The sequence below is a fragment of the Mastigoproctus giganteus genome, chromosome 9 (genome assembly GCF_048544385.1).
Source record: "Mastigoproctus giganteus isolate SK-2022 chromosome 9, ASM4854438v1, whole genome shotgun sequence".
In the NCBI taxonomy this organism is placed as follows: domain Eukaryota; kingdom Metazoa; phylum Arthropoda; class Arachnida; order Uropygi; family Thelyphonidae; genus Mastigoproctus; species Mastigoproctus giganteus.
The window spans coordinates 229,109,224-229,133,556 of NC_143583.1; the positions used below are offsets into that span (position 1 = coordinate 229,109,224).

Consider the following 24,333-nt stretch of genomic DNA (forward strand, 5'->3'; position numbering starts at 1 on the left):
CAGCCATTTCTATAAATATGCGTTGAAAGAGTATACACACACATTAGTATCCTGTTTTGTGGAGGTGTAAGCATGGCTCCTTATGTTCAGCTGACACCAAGAAAAAAAGTGTAGCTATTGCTCTGTCCCAGGAAGGGCTTTCTATCTATTTTATCACTGATAAAATAGGCTGCCACCAGTCAACAGTATCCAGGGTGCTGAAATTAAAGCGTGAAACAAGTGATGTGAAGAGAAGACCTGAATCGGACTATAAGGGAGTGACTATGCTTTCCCAAGATTGATATTTGAAAAGGCTATGCCTTCGTAATCGCTATGCTAGTGCTCCCGATCTAAAACTGGACTTTGAGATGGCCTCTGGTGTAGAAACAAGTGCACAAACTATCCAAAGACGGCTTTCAGAATGTTGTCTGCATGCCTATTGGTCTTTGTTGACCCAATGAATGAGGAAGAAGTGACTTCCATGGGCTAAAATGCATGTTTCATGGACAAAAGAGCAATGGGACACCGTCATCTTTTCTGAAGAATCAGAATTCAACCTGCATGGCTCGGATGGGAAGCGATATGTCAGAAGAAAATCAGAGGCATGCCATCCTGACTGCATAACACTGATTGTAAAGTTCCCTGCCAGTCAGATGATCTGGGGATGCATAACAAGCAAAGGGGTGGGGCAAATTAAGTTTATTAACGGAACGGTGAATGCTGAAGCCTACACTGCTATCTTGGAGGAGTGCCTGAAACCCGTTATTAGGGATCACTACACAGACATACAAGACTGCATTTTTCAACAGGACTTAGCACCTTGCCACATATCAAAATTGGTTAAGTTTTATGTTATTTAGATTTAAATGATGAGTTTGTCTTCTTGTCTCACAAGGCTTAAAACATACAATGTTTCCCTCATTTTTTTCCCTTAAGGCACAGTCATACCTCAGAAATGCTGGCATTACAGTGCTGGACTGGCCTGGCAACAGTCAGATTTAAACACTATTGAAAATTACTGGTACACAATGTCATCTAAAATTTCTCAGAAGAGGCCAACAAGTAAGATTCAGCTGCAGGAGAGCATTGTAAGGGTGTGGTACCACAAAACTGGGCAACTGTATATCCAGAAGTTGATTAACTATATGCCAGATTGTTGCAAGGCTGTAACTGCAGCTCGAGGAGAACAACAAAATATTGAGGACTTATTTTGCTGATTTACAGTACATAATACTATTCATTAACTTGTCATTTCAGTTTGTACACGTAAATGCAATAAAATGTATGTCTGGTTGTCATGATTGCTATTTGCATGATTTCTCATATTTCGATTAATTACACATTTTACCCTTTGGGAAGATATTTATGGCAATTAGGTGTATCAGGTGGAGCCTTTTTATTGGATTTCAATCACAGAGGTATATCCATCTAACAAATACATTTCGAACATTTCTGCAACCCACAATGCAGCGCAAAATACATTATTTGCAAAATTCACAAGTGATGTAGTTTTTTTGTCCACCACTGTAGCACCTCTTCTGAAATTAAAACCTGTGCCTTTATCTTTAATTACTGCAATATCTTTCTTCATCTTCCAACTGACGATTGCATGATCACTATCTGACAATATTTTCTTTACTTTAAACCCCTGATGTCACCTGATTCATGAGTAAAGACGAGGTCAAGAATATTCTTACCCCTCAAAGTATGTTTTGGTACAAGTAATAATCATCTGCTTTATTTAAAAAAAAAATTTTCTCCATGTTAAGTTTCTCTCCAACTTATTCCAATCAATCTGGGGCAAATTGAAGTGGACAGCCCAAACAGTCGTAGGTCCATGCCTTATGCACTTCTGATGCCGAAATTCTCTGATAGCCGCAGCTGCATTGTTGCTGTTCTGCTAGTACAGCTTCACTAATAGCACCTTTTCCTGCAATGTTGTTGGCATTGCTGCTGTAGTGCAGGCAAACATCTACTGTATGATTTTGAAGACTGCTTTGCTTTTATACAGTATAGTAGAGCTGAGTAGTGGCGCTGTGGCAATAACTTACATTTATGCAAATAATGTAAGTTATTTGCATAATCATAAATAAGATAGTTAAGCGCCATACAGTGACAAATTTTGTAACTAATTTTTTTTTTTCAATAAATGGCAAGTGAATTCTTTATTGTACCTGTTGTCCAAATTTCTCTTCAGTACAAGCCTTAGAACTTGCTCCAGAGCCCTCTACATAGGGATACTTTAATTTTAACAACCCTGTATATATGAAGGTGTATCATTCTTTTTGAATTGCCCTGTATTGTAAACAAATTACTACATAACTTCATTTGGTCAAAATGAAGAATACTAAAAAAGAGATAAAACTACTTCACAACAAGAAATATATATTACACTTTTTTTTATCAAATTTTATCAAATTAATATATACAAGAGATGATCAAGTTGCTCTATCCCTAATATTGAAATAATTAATGTTCTTTTGAAATATGTATTATATACCTGCATATACATGAAATTAGAGGTCATTCATAATAATAATAATAATTCAACTGCAACTTCAGTCAGTTGCAGCAACTGACTGAAGGAATACTACCTTTATATGAAATGGAGAAAACTAAGGTTAGAGCTGTTATCAAATATTTTGTGAAATAGAACTGGACTCCAACTGAAATTTACAAAGATATCCACCCTATTCATCAGATTTGGCTCTGAGTAATTTTCACCTATTCCTAAATCTAAAGAAATACCTTTAGGGCACAAATTTGTAGATGATTCTGTGATAGAAGATAAGAACTTTTTCTGTAAGGAAAAAGTTTTATCATTTAGGCCTTTGGAACATCATTACAATAAGTACACTAGTGCAACAGAAGACTATGTTGAAAAATAAAAATAATTTTGTTGTTGTCATCCTATTATTTTTATCTGAGGGGTAGAGCAACTTGGTCAACCTCATACATGAAATGCTTCAGGATTAAAACTTACGTCCTGCATATTTCTTTGTTTGGTCCTGAACAACAGCAAACATTTGCTTAACACAATCATCCATTTTAACAGCAAATTTTCCAAAGTAATCTGTCTGTATTTCTCTAAAAAAAAAAATACAATTAATCTAATTTCTTGAGGGAAAAACATACATCAAAAATAAATAATTTCAATAACAGATTTAAAACCACTACACTCCATGTAAATTTTTATAAGCAAAAATTGATTGAGTTTACTAAAACCAGGTGAAAGAAAACTTTACAAAAAAAAAAAAATAATAAATAAATAAATAAAATAATAATGACTCCAATAATCTAAGCATTTAGAGACCAATTTTGATGACATTTCAAAGTCCTTGTAAGTGTCACTGTCATGTCTAGGAAGGAAGAAATAAAGTGATTGCAGAACTACTTAAAATAAATAAATTGTGTCATAAATTGCGTCATAATTATCAAATAAATATTTGATAATTATGACGTCTCACTGTCAAGTCTAGAATTTCAAATTGATATTAAGAGCTAGTTTCAACAGACAAAGCCTATTTTTATTTTAAATTAAAGAAATTAAATAAATTAGGTAACAACACTTATAGGTTGGAAAAAAAAAAAAAAACCACTGTACTATTTTTTAATTAAAACAAATTGTGTGGATTGATGGGTGGAAATGGGTTTATGCTATTTTAAATAATATGAATTAGGTGAAAAAAATTGTCAAGATTATGGAGATGATTGTTAGAGCCGCTCATATAACTAAAGACCTAGTTACATAAATGCTGTGCTGTTTCTTTGTATTTTCAGTATCAAAATGGAAACAAAAACATCTGTAACCAGCCACTCGCTTTGTTTATAAGTATAAATGGATGTTATGAAACAAACTTTAAAGGGTTGTTCACATTATTAATGCCCTATATTTATTTAAAATAAAGTAATTATTAAAATTTTTTCTTTAGATAAGAAAGACTTACCTAAAGTAGGGAGCTGACCTCAGTAGAAGATGCCTACTTTGTCTTCCAGAATAAATTCTGCATCCAAATGGCTGGCCTAAGCATGGGGAAATCTTTAGATATGTGGGGATGATATTTTAGCTGTATGGAGTAACAACACTGTCAACCAGCAACACCCCTAGATAAATTTCAAAATGGAAAACAGAAACCAACAGAAGATTCACATTCTTAGACATTTTAATTACAAGAAAACCAATATCACTAAAACAGTTTACAGAAAACTGTTTTAGCGATAGCTATGAAAAATGGATAAGAATGGGAATCTTCTGTTGGTTTCTGTTTTCCATACACTACCAAATATTTACATAACAGAAGAAAAACTCTGGCAAGCATTCTCATTATTACATTCATTCATTCTTACAATTAGCAAATAGAACTGCTAGAGTAGCCAAATCTTTGATCCCATGATATTCTAAACAGGTACAACCTCACCAAAAACCATGTTTTTGCCACTCCAGTCAAAACGAGTACAACCCTATATACAAATCAGTCGGAAACTGCAAACAAGTCAACATCATATGGAACACTCAGAGAGAGAGAGAGAGAGAGAGAGAGAGAGAGAGAGAGAGAGAACATAAAAAAAAGACATCTAATATGGAAGGGTGGATAAATGTGAACCAGCCTTTCTAGCCTTGAAATGTGGAGGTGTCCCAGTAACGAAACCTTAGTGCCAACCACAGATTCAATTCTAACTTTAAAGAAGGCTCCTTCATTAAATGCTACAGAGACACAGTCATCAGCAAGAAGGTTCCAACATCAGGCAAGAATACTGCCATCTCTTCAAACAGAAGATCACAGAAGCAATTCCAACAACAGGCCACTATGACCTAAATCCCAAAACTTCCAAAATGATCACCCTTTACAAACTACAGAAGGGAATTCAATATCAGGCTGCACCAGCAACCATCATTATTAACTTATAAGCTGCAGTACAACTCATTAAGTCCAACAATCCAAGTAATTTAATGGATGAGCATTCATTTACAAATAATTTATTAATGTAAAATTTTTAATGCATAATTTTATAAAGTGTCATTTTTAATGCATAATTTTATAAAGTGTCATTTTTAATGCATAATTTTATAGTGTCATTTTCAATGTGCAATTTTTACCAAGCTGTTAGCCATAACAATTTTATCACAACAATATTATCAAACATTGTTGATAACTTTTGCTCTCCATCTAAAAACATTTATTACCTCTGCAGCAGAAAATTAAATTAAGAAATTCTGTAGTATTTCACTGTTTTTAAAACCAAGTCTCTTTTTTGCCTCTTATTTTTGCACTTCTTCAAACTCATATATTTTCATAATTCTTTTGTCACTCTTACGTGGGTTTCAGTTTATTCTTCTCCAGTTTGTGTGTTGCCATGTGGATAGTAACAGTCAATAATTACTTTATTTAAAATAAAAATAGCACAACATTAATGAAGCTAACCCTTTAATATTTGTTGTTTCATAACTATCCATTTATTGCTTACTCGTAAACAAAGTGAGTAGTTGGTTACAGACAATCTAGTTTCTTCTTGACAATTCAAATAAACAGCACAGCACCCTATGCAACTAAGCCTTTAATTACATAAGCAGCTATTAACAGTCTCTGTAATATTGACAGTTTTTTCATCTAATTCATATTATTAATTCAGATATTAATTAATTTTATTTTTAATTAAAATCAAAATATTATTAGTATCATAAATGTTTTCCCACTTAATCCATGCAATCTGTTTTAATTAAAAATATAATGTAGCTAGTGTTCCTGACTAGTCTTCCTTGCAACTAGTGTTCCTAACTAATTCATTTCTTTAAATCAAAATATAGTGCAGTATTTATGAAATATAGTGCAGCAGAGGGCATTATGGATGCAGAGGGGAACAGATGGATTTTTGGCTGCTGAAAAGGAATAAGTAGTTTTGATATTTTTACTGTATTCTTTGTTAACTGACATACTACACTGTTCTACTAAGATATTAAATAGGCTTAGTAGGATTTGTCAGCTTATTTTTTAAATTTAACTACTGAGTTTTAAAGAGTTTCGACTCACCGCTCGTACCAGTGTTGGTGCCAATATTGTTGAACTTCCTGCCATTGTTGTTTTTTTTTTTTTTTTTTTTTGATTTGGTAGTTGTTGGCGCATCGGCTTCTGTGGCCATATTGCACCTCCCAAGGTTTTTTTTGCAGTACTTTGATCCAAGCCCGAGGCGGGAATCGAACCCGCGACCTTTGGGTTGCCGGGCAGGTACTTTACCCACTCGGCTAGCCCGGTCGGCTGCCATTGTTGTAATCATTACAAAATAGTGTAACGGATATATCTCAAACTGATGGCGTAAAGTAACAATGTAAAACTAGACAGCATAATATGTAGCATTGTATTAGGAATCTGTTGGCTTAGTATAGTATTATCAATTAATCAATAAAATTTATTAATCTTTATTAAATTTCATTGTTAATTAAATTGTACTTAAATTGAAATCATGACCCAGATTAGAACTGTGAAGCAATGTGAACAGATCAGCGAGAGTGCTGTGGCTCAGGGGAAAAATGAACAGGGTGATTCTATAACACATCACAGTCTCAAAAAATGTTCAAAATGTGAAATGTTTGTGCACATTTCAAGAACAGGCCATGATCTAGCCAAAGAGGATGTCTTTGTGGGTGCTAGATGCCTAGAGTGTCAAGAAATTAGGTGCCAACTCAGTGTTCTGATGGGCATCTATGAGAGCTTGAGGTCTAGGGTAAATGCCTTCGAAGAAATTAATATGAAGGGCCCATCAAACTCTCACCTGCCCAGCTCAATGGCAAAGCTCACACCTTGCATCAGGCAACACAGCGGAAATCTCCAAGGAAGAATGCATTGGTCCCACAGGAACTAGTTATTGTTGGAGACTACTGTCAGGGAGATGGGAAATATATTATGCAAAAAGGATAGGTGGAACAGGCCCAGGGTATGTCTGCCAGGGGCAAAGGTTGATAACGCTGTAGGGCAGATATCTTTTAAGGGCAGAAAAGGTGATATTGTTGTATACGTTGGCACTAATGACATTAGGAGTAAGAGATCTGCAAATTTACTTAAGTACAGATCAACATTGGAAAAAAGTTCCGAGTTAGGGTTGAATTTGAAAGTGTCTGCAATTCTGCCCAGACACAATAGGAGGAAGTATGTGATGAGAGCTTTGTCAATCAATTCTGCCCTGAAGAGATTGTGCAAGGCTAGAATTTTTTCAGCATGGTCTGTGCTTGTTAACAGGAGACACTGCTTCACAGGGATGAGGTACACTTAAATAGAAAGGTTGCAAGGATATATTTGCTGATGATATCATCAAGGCAGTGGGTGGGTCGGAAAACTGCTAGCTTGGAGGGATTAAGACTAAAAGATTAACAGTGGCTGCAGGCAGAGGCGAAAGTGATTCTTTCACTGCTTCTATTAGAATAACCAGCAGCCTGGAAAGCAAAGTGCTGGGGATTTCCAGGACTGCTGGAAGTCATAGTGGAACAGTAAATTCACGGGCTGTGTTAGGTTAAGTAAGAGTAAGAACAGGTGCATGTATATTTGCTAAAATGCTAGAAGTATAGTTAATAAATTTGATGAGATTCAAGTGCTGGTCAAGACATCAAAGGCGGATATTGTTGGGATAGCAGAGACGTTTTGTCACACAGAGATAAGCAGCTCAGAATTGAAATTTGGGGAGTACAATGTGTACACAAAGGATAGACAGGACAGGAAGAGAGGAGGAGTTATGCTGTTAGTTAAGAAATGCAAAATCTAAGGAAGTGCATCCAATTGACATACGTGGACATTGCAATGTTGAGTGTGTGTGGTATGACATAGGCACTGGGAAAAGAAAAATGAGAGTAGGTGTGTGTTATAGGCCTAATGAATCTGATGAGCACAATGAACACGTGTACAGGGAAATAGAGTGGGCCAGTATCAGAATGTCTTATAATGGGGAATTTTAACTTTCCAGGTATTGACTGAAACTTGTGGGTCACTCACTCACTAACTCACTCACACACACACAATCAAGACTATTGTGGATTTATTGGATGATTGTTTTCTACAGCAACATATTCAAGAGGCAACCAGAGGGAGTAATACTCTTGATCTGATTATCAGCAGTGATTATTCATGCATTAAGAATTTTCAGATAAAGGAACAACTGGGTGACAGTGATCACAATGTACTGATGTGGGAATTACTTAAAGATGTAAATACCATCAAGTTTAAAGGGAAGGGCTTTTGCTTTCGTAAAGGTGACTACAGAGGTCTCAGACAGTTTTTAAATTCTGTACAGTGGGATCGGCTGATGATGTTACCAACGCTGAATTCTAAATGAGAAGCCTTCAGGGACTTAATTTTGGAGGCTACTAGGCTTTTCTTTCCAACTAAGAAATACTGTTCAAGGTTTAGGCCTAAATGGATGTCAGATGAATTAATGAGGCTTGTGGCAGAGAAGAAAAATGTATGGGATCCATATAAAGTATCAGGTTACACAGAAGCCTATGGCAGATTATGAGAAATCTTTGGCAAAGGATCCAAAGAAAAACAACAAAGAGTTCTTTACTTATGCAAACTCTAGAAAGAAAGGGATGAATCAGATTGGTCCACTTAACATAGATGGTTTGACTATTGATGATCATGTTCAGGTAGCTGATAAACTGAATGAGTATTTTGCATCTACATTCACACATGAGGAGGTATTCAAGGAGGCGAATTCCAAAAGTTTATCAAACTGTATCATCATCAGCCCTTTTCAATCCACTGCAGGATGAAGGCCTCTCCAGCAACTTTCCAGTTCCTTCTGTTTTGAGCACTGGCCATCCATTTACTACCCACAAACTCAAGAATTTCATCTATCCATATCCGCCTTTGTCTTCCAGGTTTTCTTCTAGCTCCTCTTGGGTACCATTTTGTTATTTTCTTAGTCCATCTGTCATCATGTCTTCGGGCTATGTGTCCTGCCCAAGACCATTTTAGTTTTAGTTTTGATAAGAATGTCCTTTTCTTGAGTTTGCTGCCTAATCCAGGCACAGCGAACTACACAGTGAAGAATGGAACCAATATAATTGGTTCCATTCTTCGCTGTGTAGTTCTCTTCCATAAGTCACGGTGGGGAGTATACATTGGTTCAATATTTTACATTTCAGACAAACTGGGATATTGCTCTTCAGTATGTGACTATTTCCTGAATGCTATCCATCCAAAATTTATTCTTCTCTTGACTTCCAGCCATTTATCATTATTACAGCTAATAACTTGTCCCAGATAAGTATATGACTCCACTTTTCAATTTACTGCTCCTTCAATCATTATTTCCCTTTCTGTGGCATACTTGTTCATCATTACTTTTGTTTTAGCCATATTCATCTTTAGTCCAAAATCCTTACTAACTGTGCATAACTGATTAAGATTTTCTTCTAATTCTTTGGGATCATGGCTTATGACCACAATGTCATTTGCAAATCGTAAATGGTTTAGGTACTCTCCGTTCAGATTGACTCCTTTCTGCAACCAGTCTAATCTTCTGAAAGCTTCCTCAAGGGCAGCAGTAAACAACTTCGGAGATATTGTGTCTCCTTGTCGCACTCCTTTCTTGATTTTAAATTTCCTGCTGTCTTTGTCTAGTCTAATAAAGGTGGTAGAACTCTCATATATTTTCTTCAAAATCATAATATATGGGGTATTATGCCTTGTCTTTCCAGTGCCCGAAACATTGCCTTATGCTGTATGGAGGCAAATGCCTTTTCATAATCCACAAATGCCAGGCATAATGGTGTTTTATATTCATTTGCTTTCTCCATTGTTGAGAATCATGTCCTAAAGCCAGCTTGCTCTTTCGGTTGATTCTTATCAAGTATTCTTTCTAATCTGTTAGTAATGACCCTTGTGAACAACTTGTAGATATGAGATAACAAGCTAATTGGTCTATAATTTCCAATTTCTGATTTATCTCCTTTCTTATGCAGCAAAACTATGATTGCATTATTCCACTGCTCAGGCGTCACACCTTTTCTAATGCACTTTGTGAAGAGCCTTGCCAGTTTTTGTGTTATGTCTCTTCCTCCCAATTTTAACAACTCTACAGTAACTTCATCTTCCCCCGGGGCTTTCCGATTCTTCATTTTCTTCAATGCATGTTCTACCTCATCAGGAAGAATATCGGGTATGTCGTATGTGTTGCTACTTTGCAATCCATCTTCCCCACTGCTGGTATCATTCCCTCACTCCTTGTATAATTCTCTATAGTAGTCTTCTGCTATTTGAATTATGCCTTCTCTGCTGTTTATAAGTACACCATCGCTATTCTTCAGTTTCAGTATCATTTGTCTTTCTGTATTACTCTCATGTATTACTGCTGTATTACTTTCTGTATTACAGCTCATGGCTGCTGATTTAAATCCTTTGTTTTCCCTTAACGCTTGTTCTACTTTTCTTGTGTTAAATTTTCTTATGTCCTCTCTGAGTCTCTTTCTAATGGCTTTGCATAACTCAGTATACTGAATTTTCTCCCTGTTAGTGTTTTTCTTGCTATTCATTTGTCGTCTTCGGTTTATCATGACAAGTGTTCCTTGACTAATTTTTTCTTCTTTGGATTTCTTTTTCCCTATAGGTTTCTTGGGCTTTATCACTTTCATAAAGTTGTAATATTCTTCGTCGATATCTTGGTCCTGAGTAGTCTGCAGAAGCTCAAACTTGTTCTTAAGTTCTCGTACATACTGCTATTTCTCCTCTTCTGTTATCTCAAAGACCTTTGTATAAAGCTCAACTGGACAGGTATTTCGAACGAACGGAGGGGTGAAATGGGAGAGGGTTTTTTTTTTTTTTTTTTTTTGGCTGATGCTGAATAAGCTTGCTTTCTTGCATCATATGCCTCTACTAATGCTAATGCTAATTATTTACTCGAGTCAGTTTTTTCCTTTCCTTTCCTACATCTATATCAAGTGTACATCTTACCATTCTGTGATCACTTCCAACATTTACCTTATTCAGGACGGTAACATCATTCACAATATATCTTCTGTTAGTGAGGATGAAGTCGATTTCATTAGTTGTTAATCCATTTGGACTCTTCCATGTCCACTTTCTATTCACCCTTTTCTTGAAAAAAGTGTTCATTACTGACAGTCCTTGAGATTCTGCAAATTCCACAAGTCTTTCATCTCTTTTATTTCTTTCACCAATTCCAAAATTTCCTATAGTTACTCTTTCTGCGCTGTTTTGCCTTTTTCCAACCTTAGCTTTGAAGTCCCCCATAATAATAGTGTAGTGGGTTTTCTGCTCATCTAGAAGACTCTCAATTTTGGTGTACATTTCTTCAACCTCTTCATCATCATGGCTCGATGTTGGTGCATAAATCATTATAATCTTTAGCTTGTACCTCTTAGAAATCTTGAGTTCAGTGTTCTGATGTTCATCTTGGTGATGTACTTTTGAATTCCAAAATATTATTTTTAAAATCTTTATGGACCAGAAACCCAACTCCACCTTCACTCCTTATACTGTTTCCATTGGTGTACAGCAGATTTTCACTTGATAAACTTATAAGTGATTCATTTCTTCTTTTTTCAGCCAAACCGATGATATTCCAATTCACATTTTCTAATTCCTTTCCCAGCTCTAATATCCTGTCTTCGCCGATGAGTGATCTTACGTTATAACAGGCCAAGTTCAGTTTTCGTGCATGGCAGCCTGGTGGCACCCAGAAATTCTTAGCACCCTCTGCTTCCACTCTGATCCTCTCGCTGCCGTAAGAGGGAGAGTGAAAGCTGCTGGGGACTGAGGGTCATTAATTTTGTCGTGCTGTCATATGCTGGAGGGTTTGGTCTTTTCCTCTTCACGCTGACCAGGCGTCTTGAAGAGAACCAGTCTACACGTTTGTTGCCACCTAAGTGACGTAACAAGGCTTACCATTGAGGTGTGCATGAGTGGATTTTAGGGAGGCAGGCCAACCGGACTTCTCCTAAATCTCATGTAATAGAGAGATATTGGTGTTTTAGGCTGAGTGTCTGATAACACACAGGATACCTGTTCCCCTCTAAGCGGGGGCTTAGAGGGGAAATCAAACTGTAACAGGGAGCTAAATGATTTTGTAATAACTGAGAGGAAAGTGGAGGAGAAGCTGTTGAAGTTAAACATAAGGAAGGCACTTGGGGTGGATAGGATCTATCCAGTTATATTAAAGGAGGCGGCAAACAAAGTAAGCAAACCTTTAGCCATATTTATGAAATCTTCCTCTGACTCAGGCAAGGTCTCCATGGACTGGAGGTGTGCAAATGTATCTCCAATTCACAAAGGGGTTTCAAAAGGTGATTCAAGTAACTGCAGACCTGTTAGTTTAACTTGTTTTCTGGGGAAAATAATGGAGTCACTGGTTAAAGAAAAATTGCAGGATCAGACAAGACTGCAGTAATAGTTAAGACACAGCATGAGTTTGCGAAATTGGAGTAGATACTATGATGTGATCACAAAGGAACTGGATGCAAAAAATAATTTTGATATCGTGGATTTCAGGTAAGCTTTTGATCCTGTTGCACATGGAAGACTGCTGTACATTTCATCTTCCTCATTTATTCATTCAACTGCCGTTTTCTGGAACAACCTTCCTTCATACGTATTTCCTGAAAATTACAATCTACAGAAGTTCAAGTCCAATGTCAACAAATATCTCCTTTCGTCTTCTCAATCTCCAACCCAAGCTCGGTACTAAGTACTATAGGTTATAATACCTCTCGTGTTTGGGGTTCTCATAAAAAAAAAAAAAAAAACAAATTTGAGCGGTATGGCATTAAGGGCAAGTTCCTACAATGGATTAAGGGATGGTTGAGTGGGAGACAAGAGAGAGAGAGAGAGAGAGAGAGAGAGAGAGAGAGAGAGAGAGAGAGAGAGGGGTAATCAATGAACACTGCTCTTTGTGGATTAATGTCATTAGTGGAATCACCCAGGGTTTGGTGCCAGGCCCATTGTTGTTTAGTGCATTTCTCACTGATATCGATGAAGGTATATCAAGTTTAATGTCCAAGTTTACAGATGATACAAAGGTTGGGAGGGTTGTTAACGACAGTAAAGACAGAATGCTACTGCAACTGGATCTAGATAAGTTGGGCAAATGGGCTGAGAAGTTGCAACTGTTTGTTGTTATTTGGTTTTTAGGAGCATTAGCAACTAAAGCCATATTGCTCTAGGGATATGCAGTGGTCATTCACTGACTGTTCCGCATCCTCCATATTTGGTGGGCAATGGGCTTGAACCCTGGTCTAATCAAGAAGTGTGTGTGTGCAATGCACTGCTGCTCCTACCCACCTGGCTACAGAGGCACCAGAAGTTGCAACTGAAGTTTAACATTGACAAATGCTAATTTCTGCATACGAGTAGAGTAACCTAAGAGAAAAAGGTACCAACTATGTGGTACTACACTCAGAGAAGTGGCGAGTGAAAAAGACCTGGGGGTTATTGTGCAGTTAGATATGAAGTTCGCTGAGCAGTGCAGACAGGCTGCTAGAGCAGGTCATGGGGTATTGTCAATGATATATAGGAATTCTGCTAGTACGGAAAAGGGGATGATTATCCCTTTGTATAAAGCAATGGTCAGGCCACACCTAGAGTACTGTGTACAGGTCTGGAGGGCTCATTTTAGGAAGGATGTAGAGTTGCTTGAGCATGTACAAAGATGGACAACCAGATTGGTGAGGGAAACAAAGGGATGCTCTTACCAAGAAAGGTTTAAGCTTTGCAAATTACAGTGTCTGGAGAGTGTAAGATGATCTGATTGAAGTGTATGAGGCCTTGAATGAGTTTGAGCACGCTGAATGCTGATGGGAATTCTTCCTCTTGCTCAGATTAAGAACCTGAGGGAGCACAGTTTCAAATTGAGGAAAGACTGTTGTACAATAGATGTGCAGAAATTTGCCTTTAGCCAGAGGGTGGCTGATTGGTGGAACAGATTTACATATCTCTTGTTGTGGAAGTTGATTCAGCTGAGCTGGACAGGCGTTTAGAGTGAATGGATGGGTGAAATCGGGTTTTTTTTGGCTGATGCTGCATAAGCTTGCTTTCTTGCATCATATGCCTCAACATCGCAAGGAAATTAGCATAGCATTAATGCTAATGCTATGCTAATTTCCTTGCAATTAGTGTTCCTAACTAATTCATTTCTTTAAATCAAAATAAAAATACTGCATTGTTTTTCTTTTAACTATCTCTTTTGGAGGCTACTAGTATCAATTAATAACAAATTCCAACAAAGTGTAAGGTATTACACCTGGGAAACAGTAATCCCAAAAAAACTTATTCACTTGGTGGAGTTCAACTAAACCCAGTACTGGAGGAAAGGGACTTGGGTGTTACGATATGGTCAGACATGAAATTCTCTGAGCATTGTAAACAGGTTGCAAGGAAGGCCCATGGTGTCCTATCAATGATCTATCGAACTTTTCCAAGTAGAGATAGGGACGTGATAATCCCATTATATAAGGCTTATGTTAGACCACACTTGGAATACTGTGTTCAAGTATGGAGACCGCACCTAAAGAAAGACAGAGCTTCTTGAAAGGGTGCAAAGACGGGTAACTCGCCTGGTGAGATCGGCAAAAGGGCATCCTTATGAAGAAAGACTTCGAATATGTGGGTTGCAGAGTTTGGAAACTAGACACCTTAGAGGAGATTTGATTGAGGTGTTTAAGGCTCTGAGAGGCATCAGTAAAATGAATGAGGACGAAATTTTCAAGATTATAAATGATGCTAGAACTAGGGGACATAAATTCAAGTTACGGGGGGGAAAGTGTTTAGATTGGACTGCAGGAAGTTTTATTTTAGCCAGTGAGTTATAAATTACTGGAATAAGTTGCCTTCATGGGTGGTAGAGGCCAACAGTTTGGGGAAATTCAAAGGTCATCTGGATAGTACTTTCGGGTAAGGTAAGCGCATATGATGATAGGTTTAATTTCCTTTTTTTTTTATTAATTATTATTATCTATTTATTTATTTTATTTTTTTTGTTTTTATCATAGTTTTGTTCGGATTTTTTTTTTTTGGTTGGTGCAGCATAAGCCATAGGCTTTCTTGCACCATGCGGCCATTACTAATACTAATAAAATAATATCAATTTATTATTCTATACTTAATAACGACAATTTCATAACAATTTGATAACAGTTGTCTTTGTGGGAGGAATTTTTATGCGTCTTTTTCACAAAGTGGCTGAGTTAGTAAAAAAAAAAGATTATAATTAATTTATTATAATTGATAAAAAATAGCATAGCATTTTTCACAATTAGTGTTTTCATTTAATTCACAATGTCTCTAATTTAAAAATACAGGCAACTCACGTACAACACGGTTTCACTCTAACACGATTGATAAACTGCGGCATTCCTCGCATAATATGGTACTTAAATAACACGGTTAGAGAACTTCAGTAGACCTCACATAACAGGGTATTTTTGAGCTTTTTTGAGGGGGGAACCCTGCTATTATGTTGGATGTGATTTTTTAAAATTTCCCCTCTTTCTGAATCCCTGCTGTTGACTCACTAGTTCAATAAAAATTATTGAGAAATCCCTGTGTTATGTTCTATGCTATTGGACTGGTGGAAAAATCTAGATTTTAAAGTTTTATTACTATTTGATAGCACACCATGCTATCCAAAAGATTTAAGTCATCAAACATTGAAGTTATGTTCTTACCACCACAGTGTTACTAGGTTAATACAACTTCGTTCATTCAGCCATTAGACCATTATATCCACTTTTAAAACACATTACATCAGAATATTGTTACAATGGATTTTGGAAAAAATTTATTCCGAATCTATTGAAGTAAGGAGGATGGAAAGTTTATTCAGGAAACATGGTTGAACCGGCAGAAAACAGAATAGGTGAAACTTGCTACGTCAGCAGAAGGGGAAGGTTTTGATGACATGACTACTGAAGCCCTCGTGGTTAGCCCAGTTGTCTTTTGTGGGAGGAATTTTTATGCATCTTTTTCATAACGTGGCTGAGTTAGTAAAAAAAAAAGATATGATTACTGAAGATGTTCAAGAATTACTGGTAGAAAAAGAGGCTGGCAAAGCGGATTTGGTGGAAATGGCATTCCAAATCAATTCAGAGGATGATAGCACAGATAAAAATTCTAAGCTTCCAAATTTTAGAATTTAAAAAGCATACAGTAAGGCATAAAGTTAGCTGAGCAATTAGAATGCAGATTCTTGAATAAAAGGATCCCAAAGTTCAAAAGGGAGCTTCAAAAAGGCTTAGTTCCATACAATGAAATTTACAAATATCTATCAAGCAAAAGCAAACCCAGATTATTGATTTTTTAAAGAGAGTAGAAGATACATGAAATCTAGAATGGTGTATTTTTGCTAACACTTTGTTAACGAAATAGTGCATTTTATTAGCTTTTGGAACATAACCCCCCCCCCCCCTTTTTGTACTTTTTCTTAGTCCCACACGGTTTCGCACAATACGACATTTTATAGGAACCTAACTACCGTGTTATACAAGGGTTACCTATATTGTTTGATGTAACTAGTTCTGCAGTCATCTTGTTCCTTCCTCTAGAATTGGCAATGTCTAGAGGAAGGAAGTAAAGACCACAGACAGTAAGCAAATAAGACATTTGATTAATAATATTGCTCCGTCAAAGGAATCATGTGAAAATTGATATTATTTTAATTTCTTAATGAATGCAACTTAGAGGAGATAAGGATATGCACGACATAGGATTAATGATAGCACTATGTGAAATTTATATTATATCACTCTTCATGACACAGTATGAAATGTTATTTAAAAAAGTTAATTATTAAAATTAACAACTTTTCTGGTATTTAAATTTAAATGTTGATATTACACAATTATTTCACTTTCCATGATACAATATGGAATTTTTATCTACAAAATGTTTCCAACTTCATCACTCACAACAATGACAACTATACATATACATGAGTATTAATTAAATTTATTATTTCACTATTTTGGGAACTTGGAAAAATTAAACTTTTTCACTTATTTTTCTTTTTAAATTCTTCAATTTTCTATTTCACTGATGGCATATAATGTGTATCAAGAAAGTAAAATAATCCTACATAAATATTTCCATTATTATAATAAAAACACTAAGTGCAATCAAACTGAGTTCTTTTTTGTCTATGTCCGTGTTTCCCATGTAGTGGATTTTCATAGCAGTCGGCTCTGTGGGGTGAATTTTTAAAAACTAGAAATTTTGTACATAGTTGTGTTCAAATATTAACACACTCTTATTTCGACATTAGTGCTCAACAACAGAGTAAAATTACCATGAAAACTTAAATCTGAATACAAAAACAATTGAATGGTTTGAGCATGCTCAATGCTAATGGGATTCTTCCTCTTGCTCAAAATAATCACCTGAGAGGGCATAAATTCAAATTGAGGAAAGACAGATGTGCGGAAATTTGCCTTTAGTCAGCGGGTAGTTTGTTGGTGCAACAGACTTCTATCCCTTGTTGTGGAAGTTGATAGCCTAAATAAATTTAAGGCTCAGTTGGACAGGTATTTCAAACGAACGGAGGGAGTGAAGGTTTTTTTTTTTTTTTTTTTTTTTTTGGCTGATGCCGCATAAGCTTGCTTTCTTGCATCATATTCCTCTGCTAATGCTAATTGTAAAAATTGCAAAATTTTATAAACTTTTTATAAAAAAAAAGTTCAAAACATCTGTAAATAAAAACCTGTTGTTACGTTTTGGATGCAATATAGCCTCTACCTCTATTTATGTATTACCTGTTTTATCACATTCTGGATCTGAATTCAGAAATTCTTCAAATCTGGCTTTTGTAAGCATAAAGAGGAAACTGGGGTCAACAGGTGCAATCCTTGTCTCCAATTTTCAAAGCTATATTTGTGTTGCCATTAATTATAAAATTATCTCTACAGTTTGAAACACAGATAAGGTTAGGCAACACATAGTAAGAAAATTAAGTCAATTCATACATTAAAGGAACATTTGAAGTAACCATCAAAATATAGTTTTCTATACACATACATACTGCCAACACACAAAAAAATTGTAGATTTCTAAATGTGGGACTGAAAATGCTAAAGGGCAGTATTCTATCAATACATACCAAAAGAATTAAATTTTTTTTGAAAAGAATAAATGTTTGTTGTTTAAGAAAACTGGATTATGACACAGTGCTTTCAGTAATAAAAGAATGTTATGCTTTACCGATTACTTCTTTGGCGAAGGTAAAGACAGGAAACACGAGAACCATGACAGCCTTTGAGAAACTTAGTAGATGAATTCGTTTCCCGCTACCGCAGATTCTCTCTGCAATCTCGGTAAACAGATGGTGTACGTTATCGGTAATGGCAGTAGAAGCTGATAATGATGCATTGATTAGTTTTTTTCTCATTATTAAAATCAGATTATTGGCTTTCATGAATGCAATGCCTTTGCAGCTGAAATTTACTTATGGGTACACCCCTCCAGACATTATCAGGTTGTTTATCTCCCCTTCCTGCTGTTTTAAAATAGAAAAATGACTTCTACAGACAGTGCGTGTTATTAGTAATGGCAGTAGAAGTTGTTTTCCTATTTTAAAACAGTGGGAAGGAAGGGATAAACACCCTATGACTGAGGCAGTCTGGAAGGTGTACCCACCAGTAAATTTCAGCCCACTCATGAACTCCAATAATCTGCTTTTAGTAATGAGAAAAAAACTAATCAGTACATCTTTATTGACTCTACTGCCACTACCGATAACACGCACCATCTGTTTACCGAGAATGCGGAGAAAAACTGAGGTAGAGCAAACAAGTTTGTCCAGTAAGTTTCCCAAAGTTTGCCATTTTTCTTGTATTGGCTTTCTTTACCTTAGCCACTTCTTTCACTAAATGAGAATTTTCTCCACATAATTAAAATATGCCATATTATTATTTTTTTATCTCTCAGTCAGTAATCTTCAGAATATAATATGTATAAAGAGATACATATAATATGTAATATTATAATATAATATAAGTATTATTTTATAAGTATATTATAATATTATATACTTGGATCTTAGAAAGGCTTTTGATACTGTTGCACATGGAAGACTGCTACACAAATTGGAGCAGTGTGACATTGGAGGCAAATTGCTGCTATGGATAAAAGGATGGTTGAGGGGGAGAAGACAGAGAGTGGTAATCAATGGACACTGCTCATCGTGGACTAATGTTATTAGTGGAGTCCCTCAGGGCTCAGTGTTGGGTCCATTATTGTTTTCTGTATTTATAAATGATATTGATGATGGTATATCAAGCTTAATGTCCAAGTTTGCAGACGATACAAAGGTTGGCAGGGTTGTCAAGGACACTACTGGCACTATGCTGCTGCAACAGGATCTGGAAAGGTTGAGCAGATGGGCTGAGAGGTGGCAAATGAAGTTTAACATTGACAAATGTAAAGTACTACACATGGGAAACAGCAACCCCAGAGCAACGTATCAACTCTGTGGTACTACACTGACAGTGGTAGAGAATGAAAGAGACTTGGGGGTGGTTGTGCAGGCAGATATGAAGTTCTCTGAGCAGTGCAGACGGGCTGCAAGAGTAGCTCATGGAGTATTGTCAACGATATACAGGAATTTTTCCAGCAGGGATAAGGAGGTGATTATTCCATTGTATAAAGCAATGGTCAGGCCACACCTAGAGGTGTGGCTGTATACAGGTCTGGAGGCCTCATTTCAAGAAGGATGTAGAGCTGCTGGAACGAGTACAGAGAAGGGCAACAAGATTAGTGAATGGAACAAAGGGGTGCTCTTACGAAGAAAGGCTTAAGTTTTGCAAATTACAGTGTCTGGAGACTAGGCACCAGCGAGGTGATCTGATAGAGGTGTATAAAGCCTTAGAATGGTTTAAGCATGCTCAATGCTGATAGGATTCTTCCTCTAGCTCAGAAAAATCACCTGAGAGGGCATAATTTCAAATTGAGGAAAGACAGATGTAGGATAGACGTGCGGAAATTTGCCTTTAGCCAGCGGGTGGTTGGTTGGTGGAACAGACTTCCATCCCTTGTGGTGGAGGTTGATAGCCTAAATAAGTTTAAGGCTCAGCTGGACAGGTATTTTGAACGAACAGAGGGGTGAAGTGGAAGTGGGTTTTTTTTTTTTTTTTTGGCTGATGCTGCACAAGCTTGCTTTCTTGCATCAAATGCCTCTACTAATGCTAATGCTAATAAAAATGAAAAATAACTTTCGAGCCTATAGGCCAGTAAAGCTCCTGGAGTTAATGGAATATATCCTATAATCTTAAGGGAGGCAGAAAGTGAGTGCATTGAACCATTGAGGCTAATTATGCAAGCATCACTAGACTCTGGGACGATTCCGTTGGATTGGAAAAGTGCCAATATATCTCCAATACATAAGGATGGTTCTAAGAGTGAAGTGGGAAATTATTGACTTGTCAGTCTGACTTCAGTGGTAGGGAAAATCATGGAGGCAATGATCAAGGGTGGAATTCGGAATCATTTGGATAGAATTGAAATTCTCAAGGATACTCAGTATGGTTTTGTAAAGGGAAAATCTTGTTTAACAAATCTGGTTCGCTATTTTGGTAGGGTCATTCATGAACTGGATTTAGGGAATAATTTCGACATTGTTTATTTAGATTTCAGCAAAGCTTTTGCCTCAGTCCCACATGAGTGGTTGCTTTATAAGCTGGAACAGGTTGGAATCACTAGGAAAATCCTTAGATGGATAGCAGGATGGCTTCAGGACAGGAGGCAGAGGGTTGTGATAAATGACTATTCCTCAGATTGGGTTGCAGTAAGAAGAGGGGTTCCCCAAGGATCAGTATTAAGACCACTGTTGTTTTTAATTTTCATAAACGACATCGATGAAGGAATAGAGGGTGTGATGTCTAAATTTACAGATGATGTTAAAATTGGTAGAGTAGTTAATGATCACTGTCAAGCTGAGCTTCTTCAGAGAGACCTAGATAGACTTCAGGAATGTTCAGAAAAATGGCAGCTATGCTTTAATCCAACAAAGTGTAAGATATTACACCTGGGAAACAGTAATCCCAAAAAAACTTATTCAACTTGGTCAGACATGAAATTCTCTGAGCATTGTAAACAGGTTGCAAGGAAGGCCCATGGTATCCTATTGATGATCTATTGACCTTTTGCAAGTAGAGATAGGGACGTGATAATCCCATTATATAAGGCTTTTGTTAGACCACACTTGGAATACTGTGTTCAAGTATGGAGACCGCACCTAAAGAAAGACATTAAGCTTCTTGAAAGGGTGCAAAGACAGGTAACCTGCCTAGTGAGATTAGCAAAAGGGCATCCTTATGAAGAAAGACTTCAAATATTTGAGTTGCAGAGTTTGGAAACTAGGCATCTTAGAGGAGATTTGATTGAGGTGTTTAAGGATCTGAGAGGCATCAGTAAAATGAATGAGGACGAAATTATCAAGATTATAAATGATGCTAGAACTAGGGGACATAAATTCAAGTTACGGGGGGAGATGTTTAGATTGGATTGCAGGAAGTTTTATTTTAGCCAGCGAGTTATAAATTACTGGAATAAGTTGCCTTCATGGGTGGTAGAAGCTGACAGTTTGGGGAAATTAAAAGGTCATCTGAATAGTACCTTCAGGAGAGGGAAACGCATAGGATGATAGGTTTAGTTTCCTTTTCTTTTATTAATTATTAATTTTTTGTTTTTTTTGGTTGATGCAGCTTTCTTGCACCATGTGGCCATTACTAATACTAATAATAATACAGTGTATTCCGATTATTTGGACCACCGGTTAATCGGGACAGATTTAAAAAAACAGAACCCAATCAAGAAAATAGCCTGGGTTTACTTCGCTTAATTGGGACAACATGCCGTTTAATCGGGGCAGGAGACTGCAGCACTGCAGATTACCCTACGATTATCTCCGACTGTACCACATGGTTCGGTCGGATTTCTGGAGGTCACAACCATAAAACAATAAAAACAATTAGCAGTCATCTGTTTATTGGGCTTTTCTGTTAGTGCAATCTATCATAAACGGATAGTAAACTCAATCTTACTGAATTTGAGATAATACCGACAGCTGGAATTCTGTGGGTTGTTATGGTGAAATGTGTTTCACTTACATGAAATCTTCAATCATATAAAAAAATTAATTTTCATAATCTTCTCTTCATTCCTATTTTTAAAACTTCGTAACCTGTTACTCCGTTCTCACTTGCATATATCGTGTTACATGCAATTTGTGTGTGCCGTGTTCTTTGTTATTGATTGCTTATCTTTTTACTGTTTTAAATTTTAACCCCCACCCACAAATGTCAATGAACAGAAATGTCAACTAGTTAGTATGTACATATTACATTATGTATTAATTATTCCGATTATCACGAATATATTCTTCCGATTTTCCAGTAGTAGCAGGAAGTGATCATGGAGTTCTACAGTGGACAATAAACAAAGAGGTAGCAGTAGTTAGCGGCAAAGGAATGGAAATTATGACAGTTTAAGATGCTACATGGCCTATATTAACAGGACAGATATCTCACAGAGAGCAAATACAATTGAATTATGGTATACCTTTAAAACATTAATCCCAGAAGCCTTGAATGTGTATATACCATTAAAAAAAAATCATTTTTAAATTGGTAAGTAATAAAGGACAAATTTGTGCTTAATATATCTTTACTTTTATAGCCTGTGGATTATATTCCTCCTATTTTCGCTAATTAGAATCACTATTTAATAGAGTTAAAATTCAATTCCCAAACGTGATTGCAATGACCGACGCTTACTACACATCGTATAGTGATACCAGCTATCTCATTGTGAAGGCACCCACAATATGAGATACTATTAAAAAGATGCCTTTTACACTACATACGTAGTTCAAATTTATGGGTTAACTGTGGTGTATCTACACCGATATTATATTGTTAATAACCAAAACCCATAAGGATTATGCCTTGTGCATTTTGTTTTCAAAATACATTATTACCAACACCTTTGGCATCTCTCATATTGTGGATATAACTTCGCAACTGTGATGGCATGTTGCACTACCAGGGTACCTGCCTGCCCACTGATGATGAAGCCCACTAGCCTCGAAACAATCGTCTGTGTGGTGGGGTGGTATCCTCTGAAAATAAATAACAGTAGTCCTCTCTACTAGAGAAGCATTATTTATCTGAAGTAGTGCAATACCAGCTATCTCGTGAAGGCACCTACAATATGAGATACTATTAAAATGATGCCTTTTACACTACATAAGTAGTTCAAATTTATGGGTTAACTATGGTGTATCTACACTGATATTACATCGTATAGTGAACAGTACTTTACTATGGTAAGTCCATCATAATGTGATTTGATTGTACAGTGAACCAATTGTAAATTGAGCCACTGTATTTTTAACTATTTACGCGAAACTTCGGATAATTGGGGCAGCCGCTTAATCGGGCCAAAATGCACTAGTCCCGATGTGCCCCAAATAACCAGAATTGACTGTATTATATATAAAATATAGATACATATAATATAATATGTAGAAATTATAATTACTCCAATCAAAAGCACTTACACTGTATTAGAATCCAATGGTGTCTCTGGAGTACAGATTGCATGAAAGAATGATCCCCCTACTAACTCATCTTTTTCTGCTCTTCGTTTTCCTGCTTTCCATTTCTATAGGAGACAAACATTTCTACACTGTTGATTTTTAAGGACATTTAAGCAGTAAAAATTTTAAATTCCTTTTCTCAGGATATTAAAAATATATTTAAAGGATAGAAGCAATGTCATAAACTGTATTACAAATATTATCAATAAATAAATGTCTTCATTAACCTTTCAGCAATGGGTTGGCTGAACTCATATGTCTCAGGAAAGCAAGTTTTTCAGTAGTGTTTGGCTCTAAAGTAAGAGGGGGACATTCAATAAGCTTACTATCTAAACTATAAATATGCTTAATATATAAAAACCCATCAGCCTCCTATAAATAGTAGTAGTGGCATGTGATGCAAGAAAGCAAGTGTATGAGCTTATGCAGCATCAGCTAAAAAAAAAAAAAAAACACACCATTCCCTCCAAATGCCTGTCCAGTTCCTCCTTAAATTTATTCAACCTATCAACTTCCACAACGACAGATGGAAGTTTGTTCCAGCAATTAACCACCCGCTGGCTAAAGTCAAATTTACGCACATCTAATCTACATCTGCCTTTTCTTAATTTGAATTTATGCCCCCTTAGGTTCGTAATCTGAACAAGTGGAAGGATCCCATCAGAATTCAGCGTGCTGAACCCATTCAAGGCCTTATACACCTCAATCAGATCACCGCGCAGGTGCCTAGTCTCCAGCCACTGCAATTTGCAGAACTTAGGCCTCTCTTGG

General features: G+C 36.5%; 1 protein-coding gene across 1 annotated transcript in view; it reads right to left on the minus strand.

Moving 5' to 3' along the window:
• Window positions 1-24,333, minus strand: part of SH3PX1 (sorting nexin 33-like protein SH3PX1) — a gene marked incomplete at its 3' end in the record, with an annotated part of 294,611 nt that overhangs the window by 60,543 nt on the left and 209,735 nt on the right. The window contains exons 10-11 of the mRNA XM_090380950.1: window positions 23,524-23,627; window positions 2,963-3,066 (exon numbers count right to left, since the gene is read on the minus strand). Coding sequence (XP_090237076.1) covers window positions 2,963-3,066; window positions 23,524-23,627 — 208 coding nt within the window. The remainder of the gene's footprint in view (window positions 1-2,962; window positions 3,067-23,523; window positions 23,628-24,333) is intronic.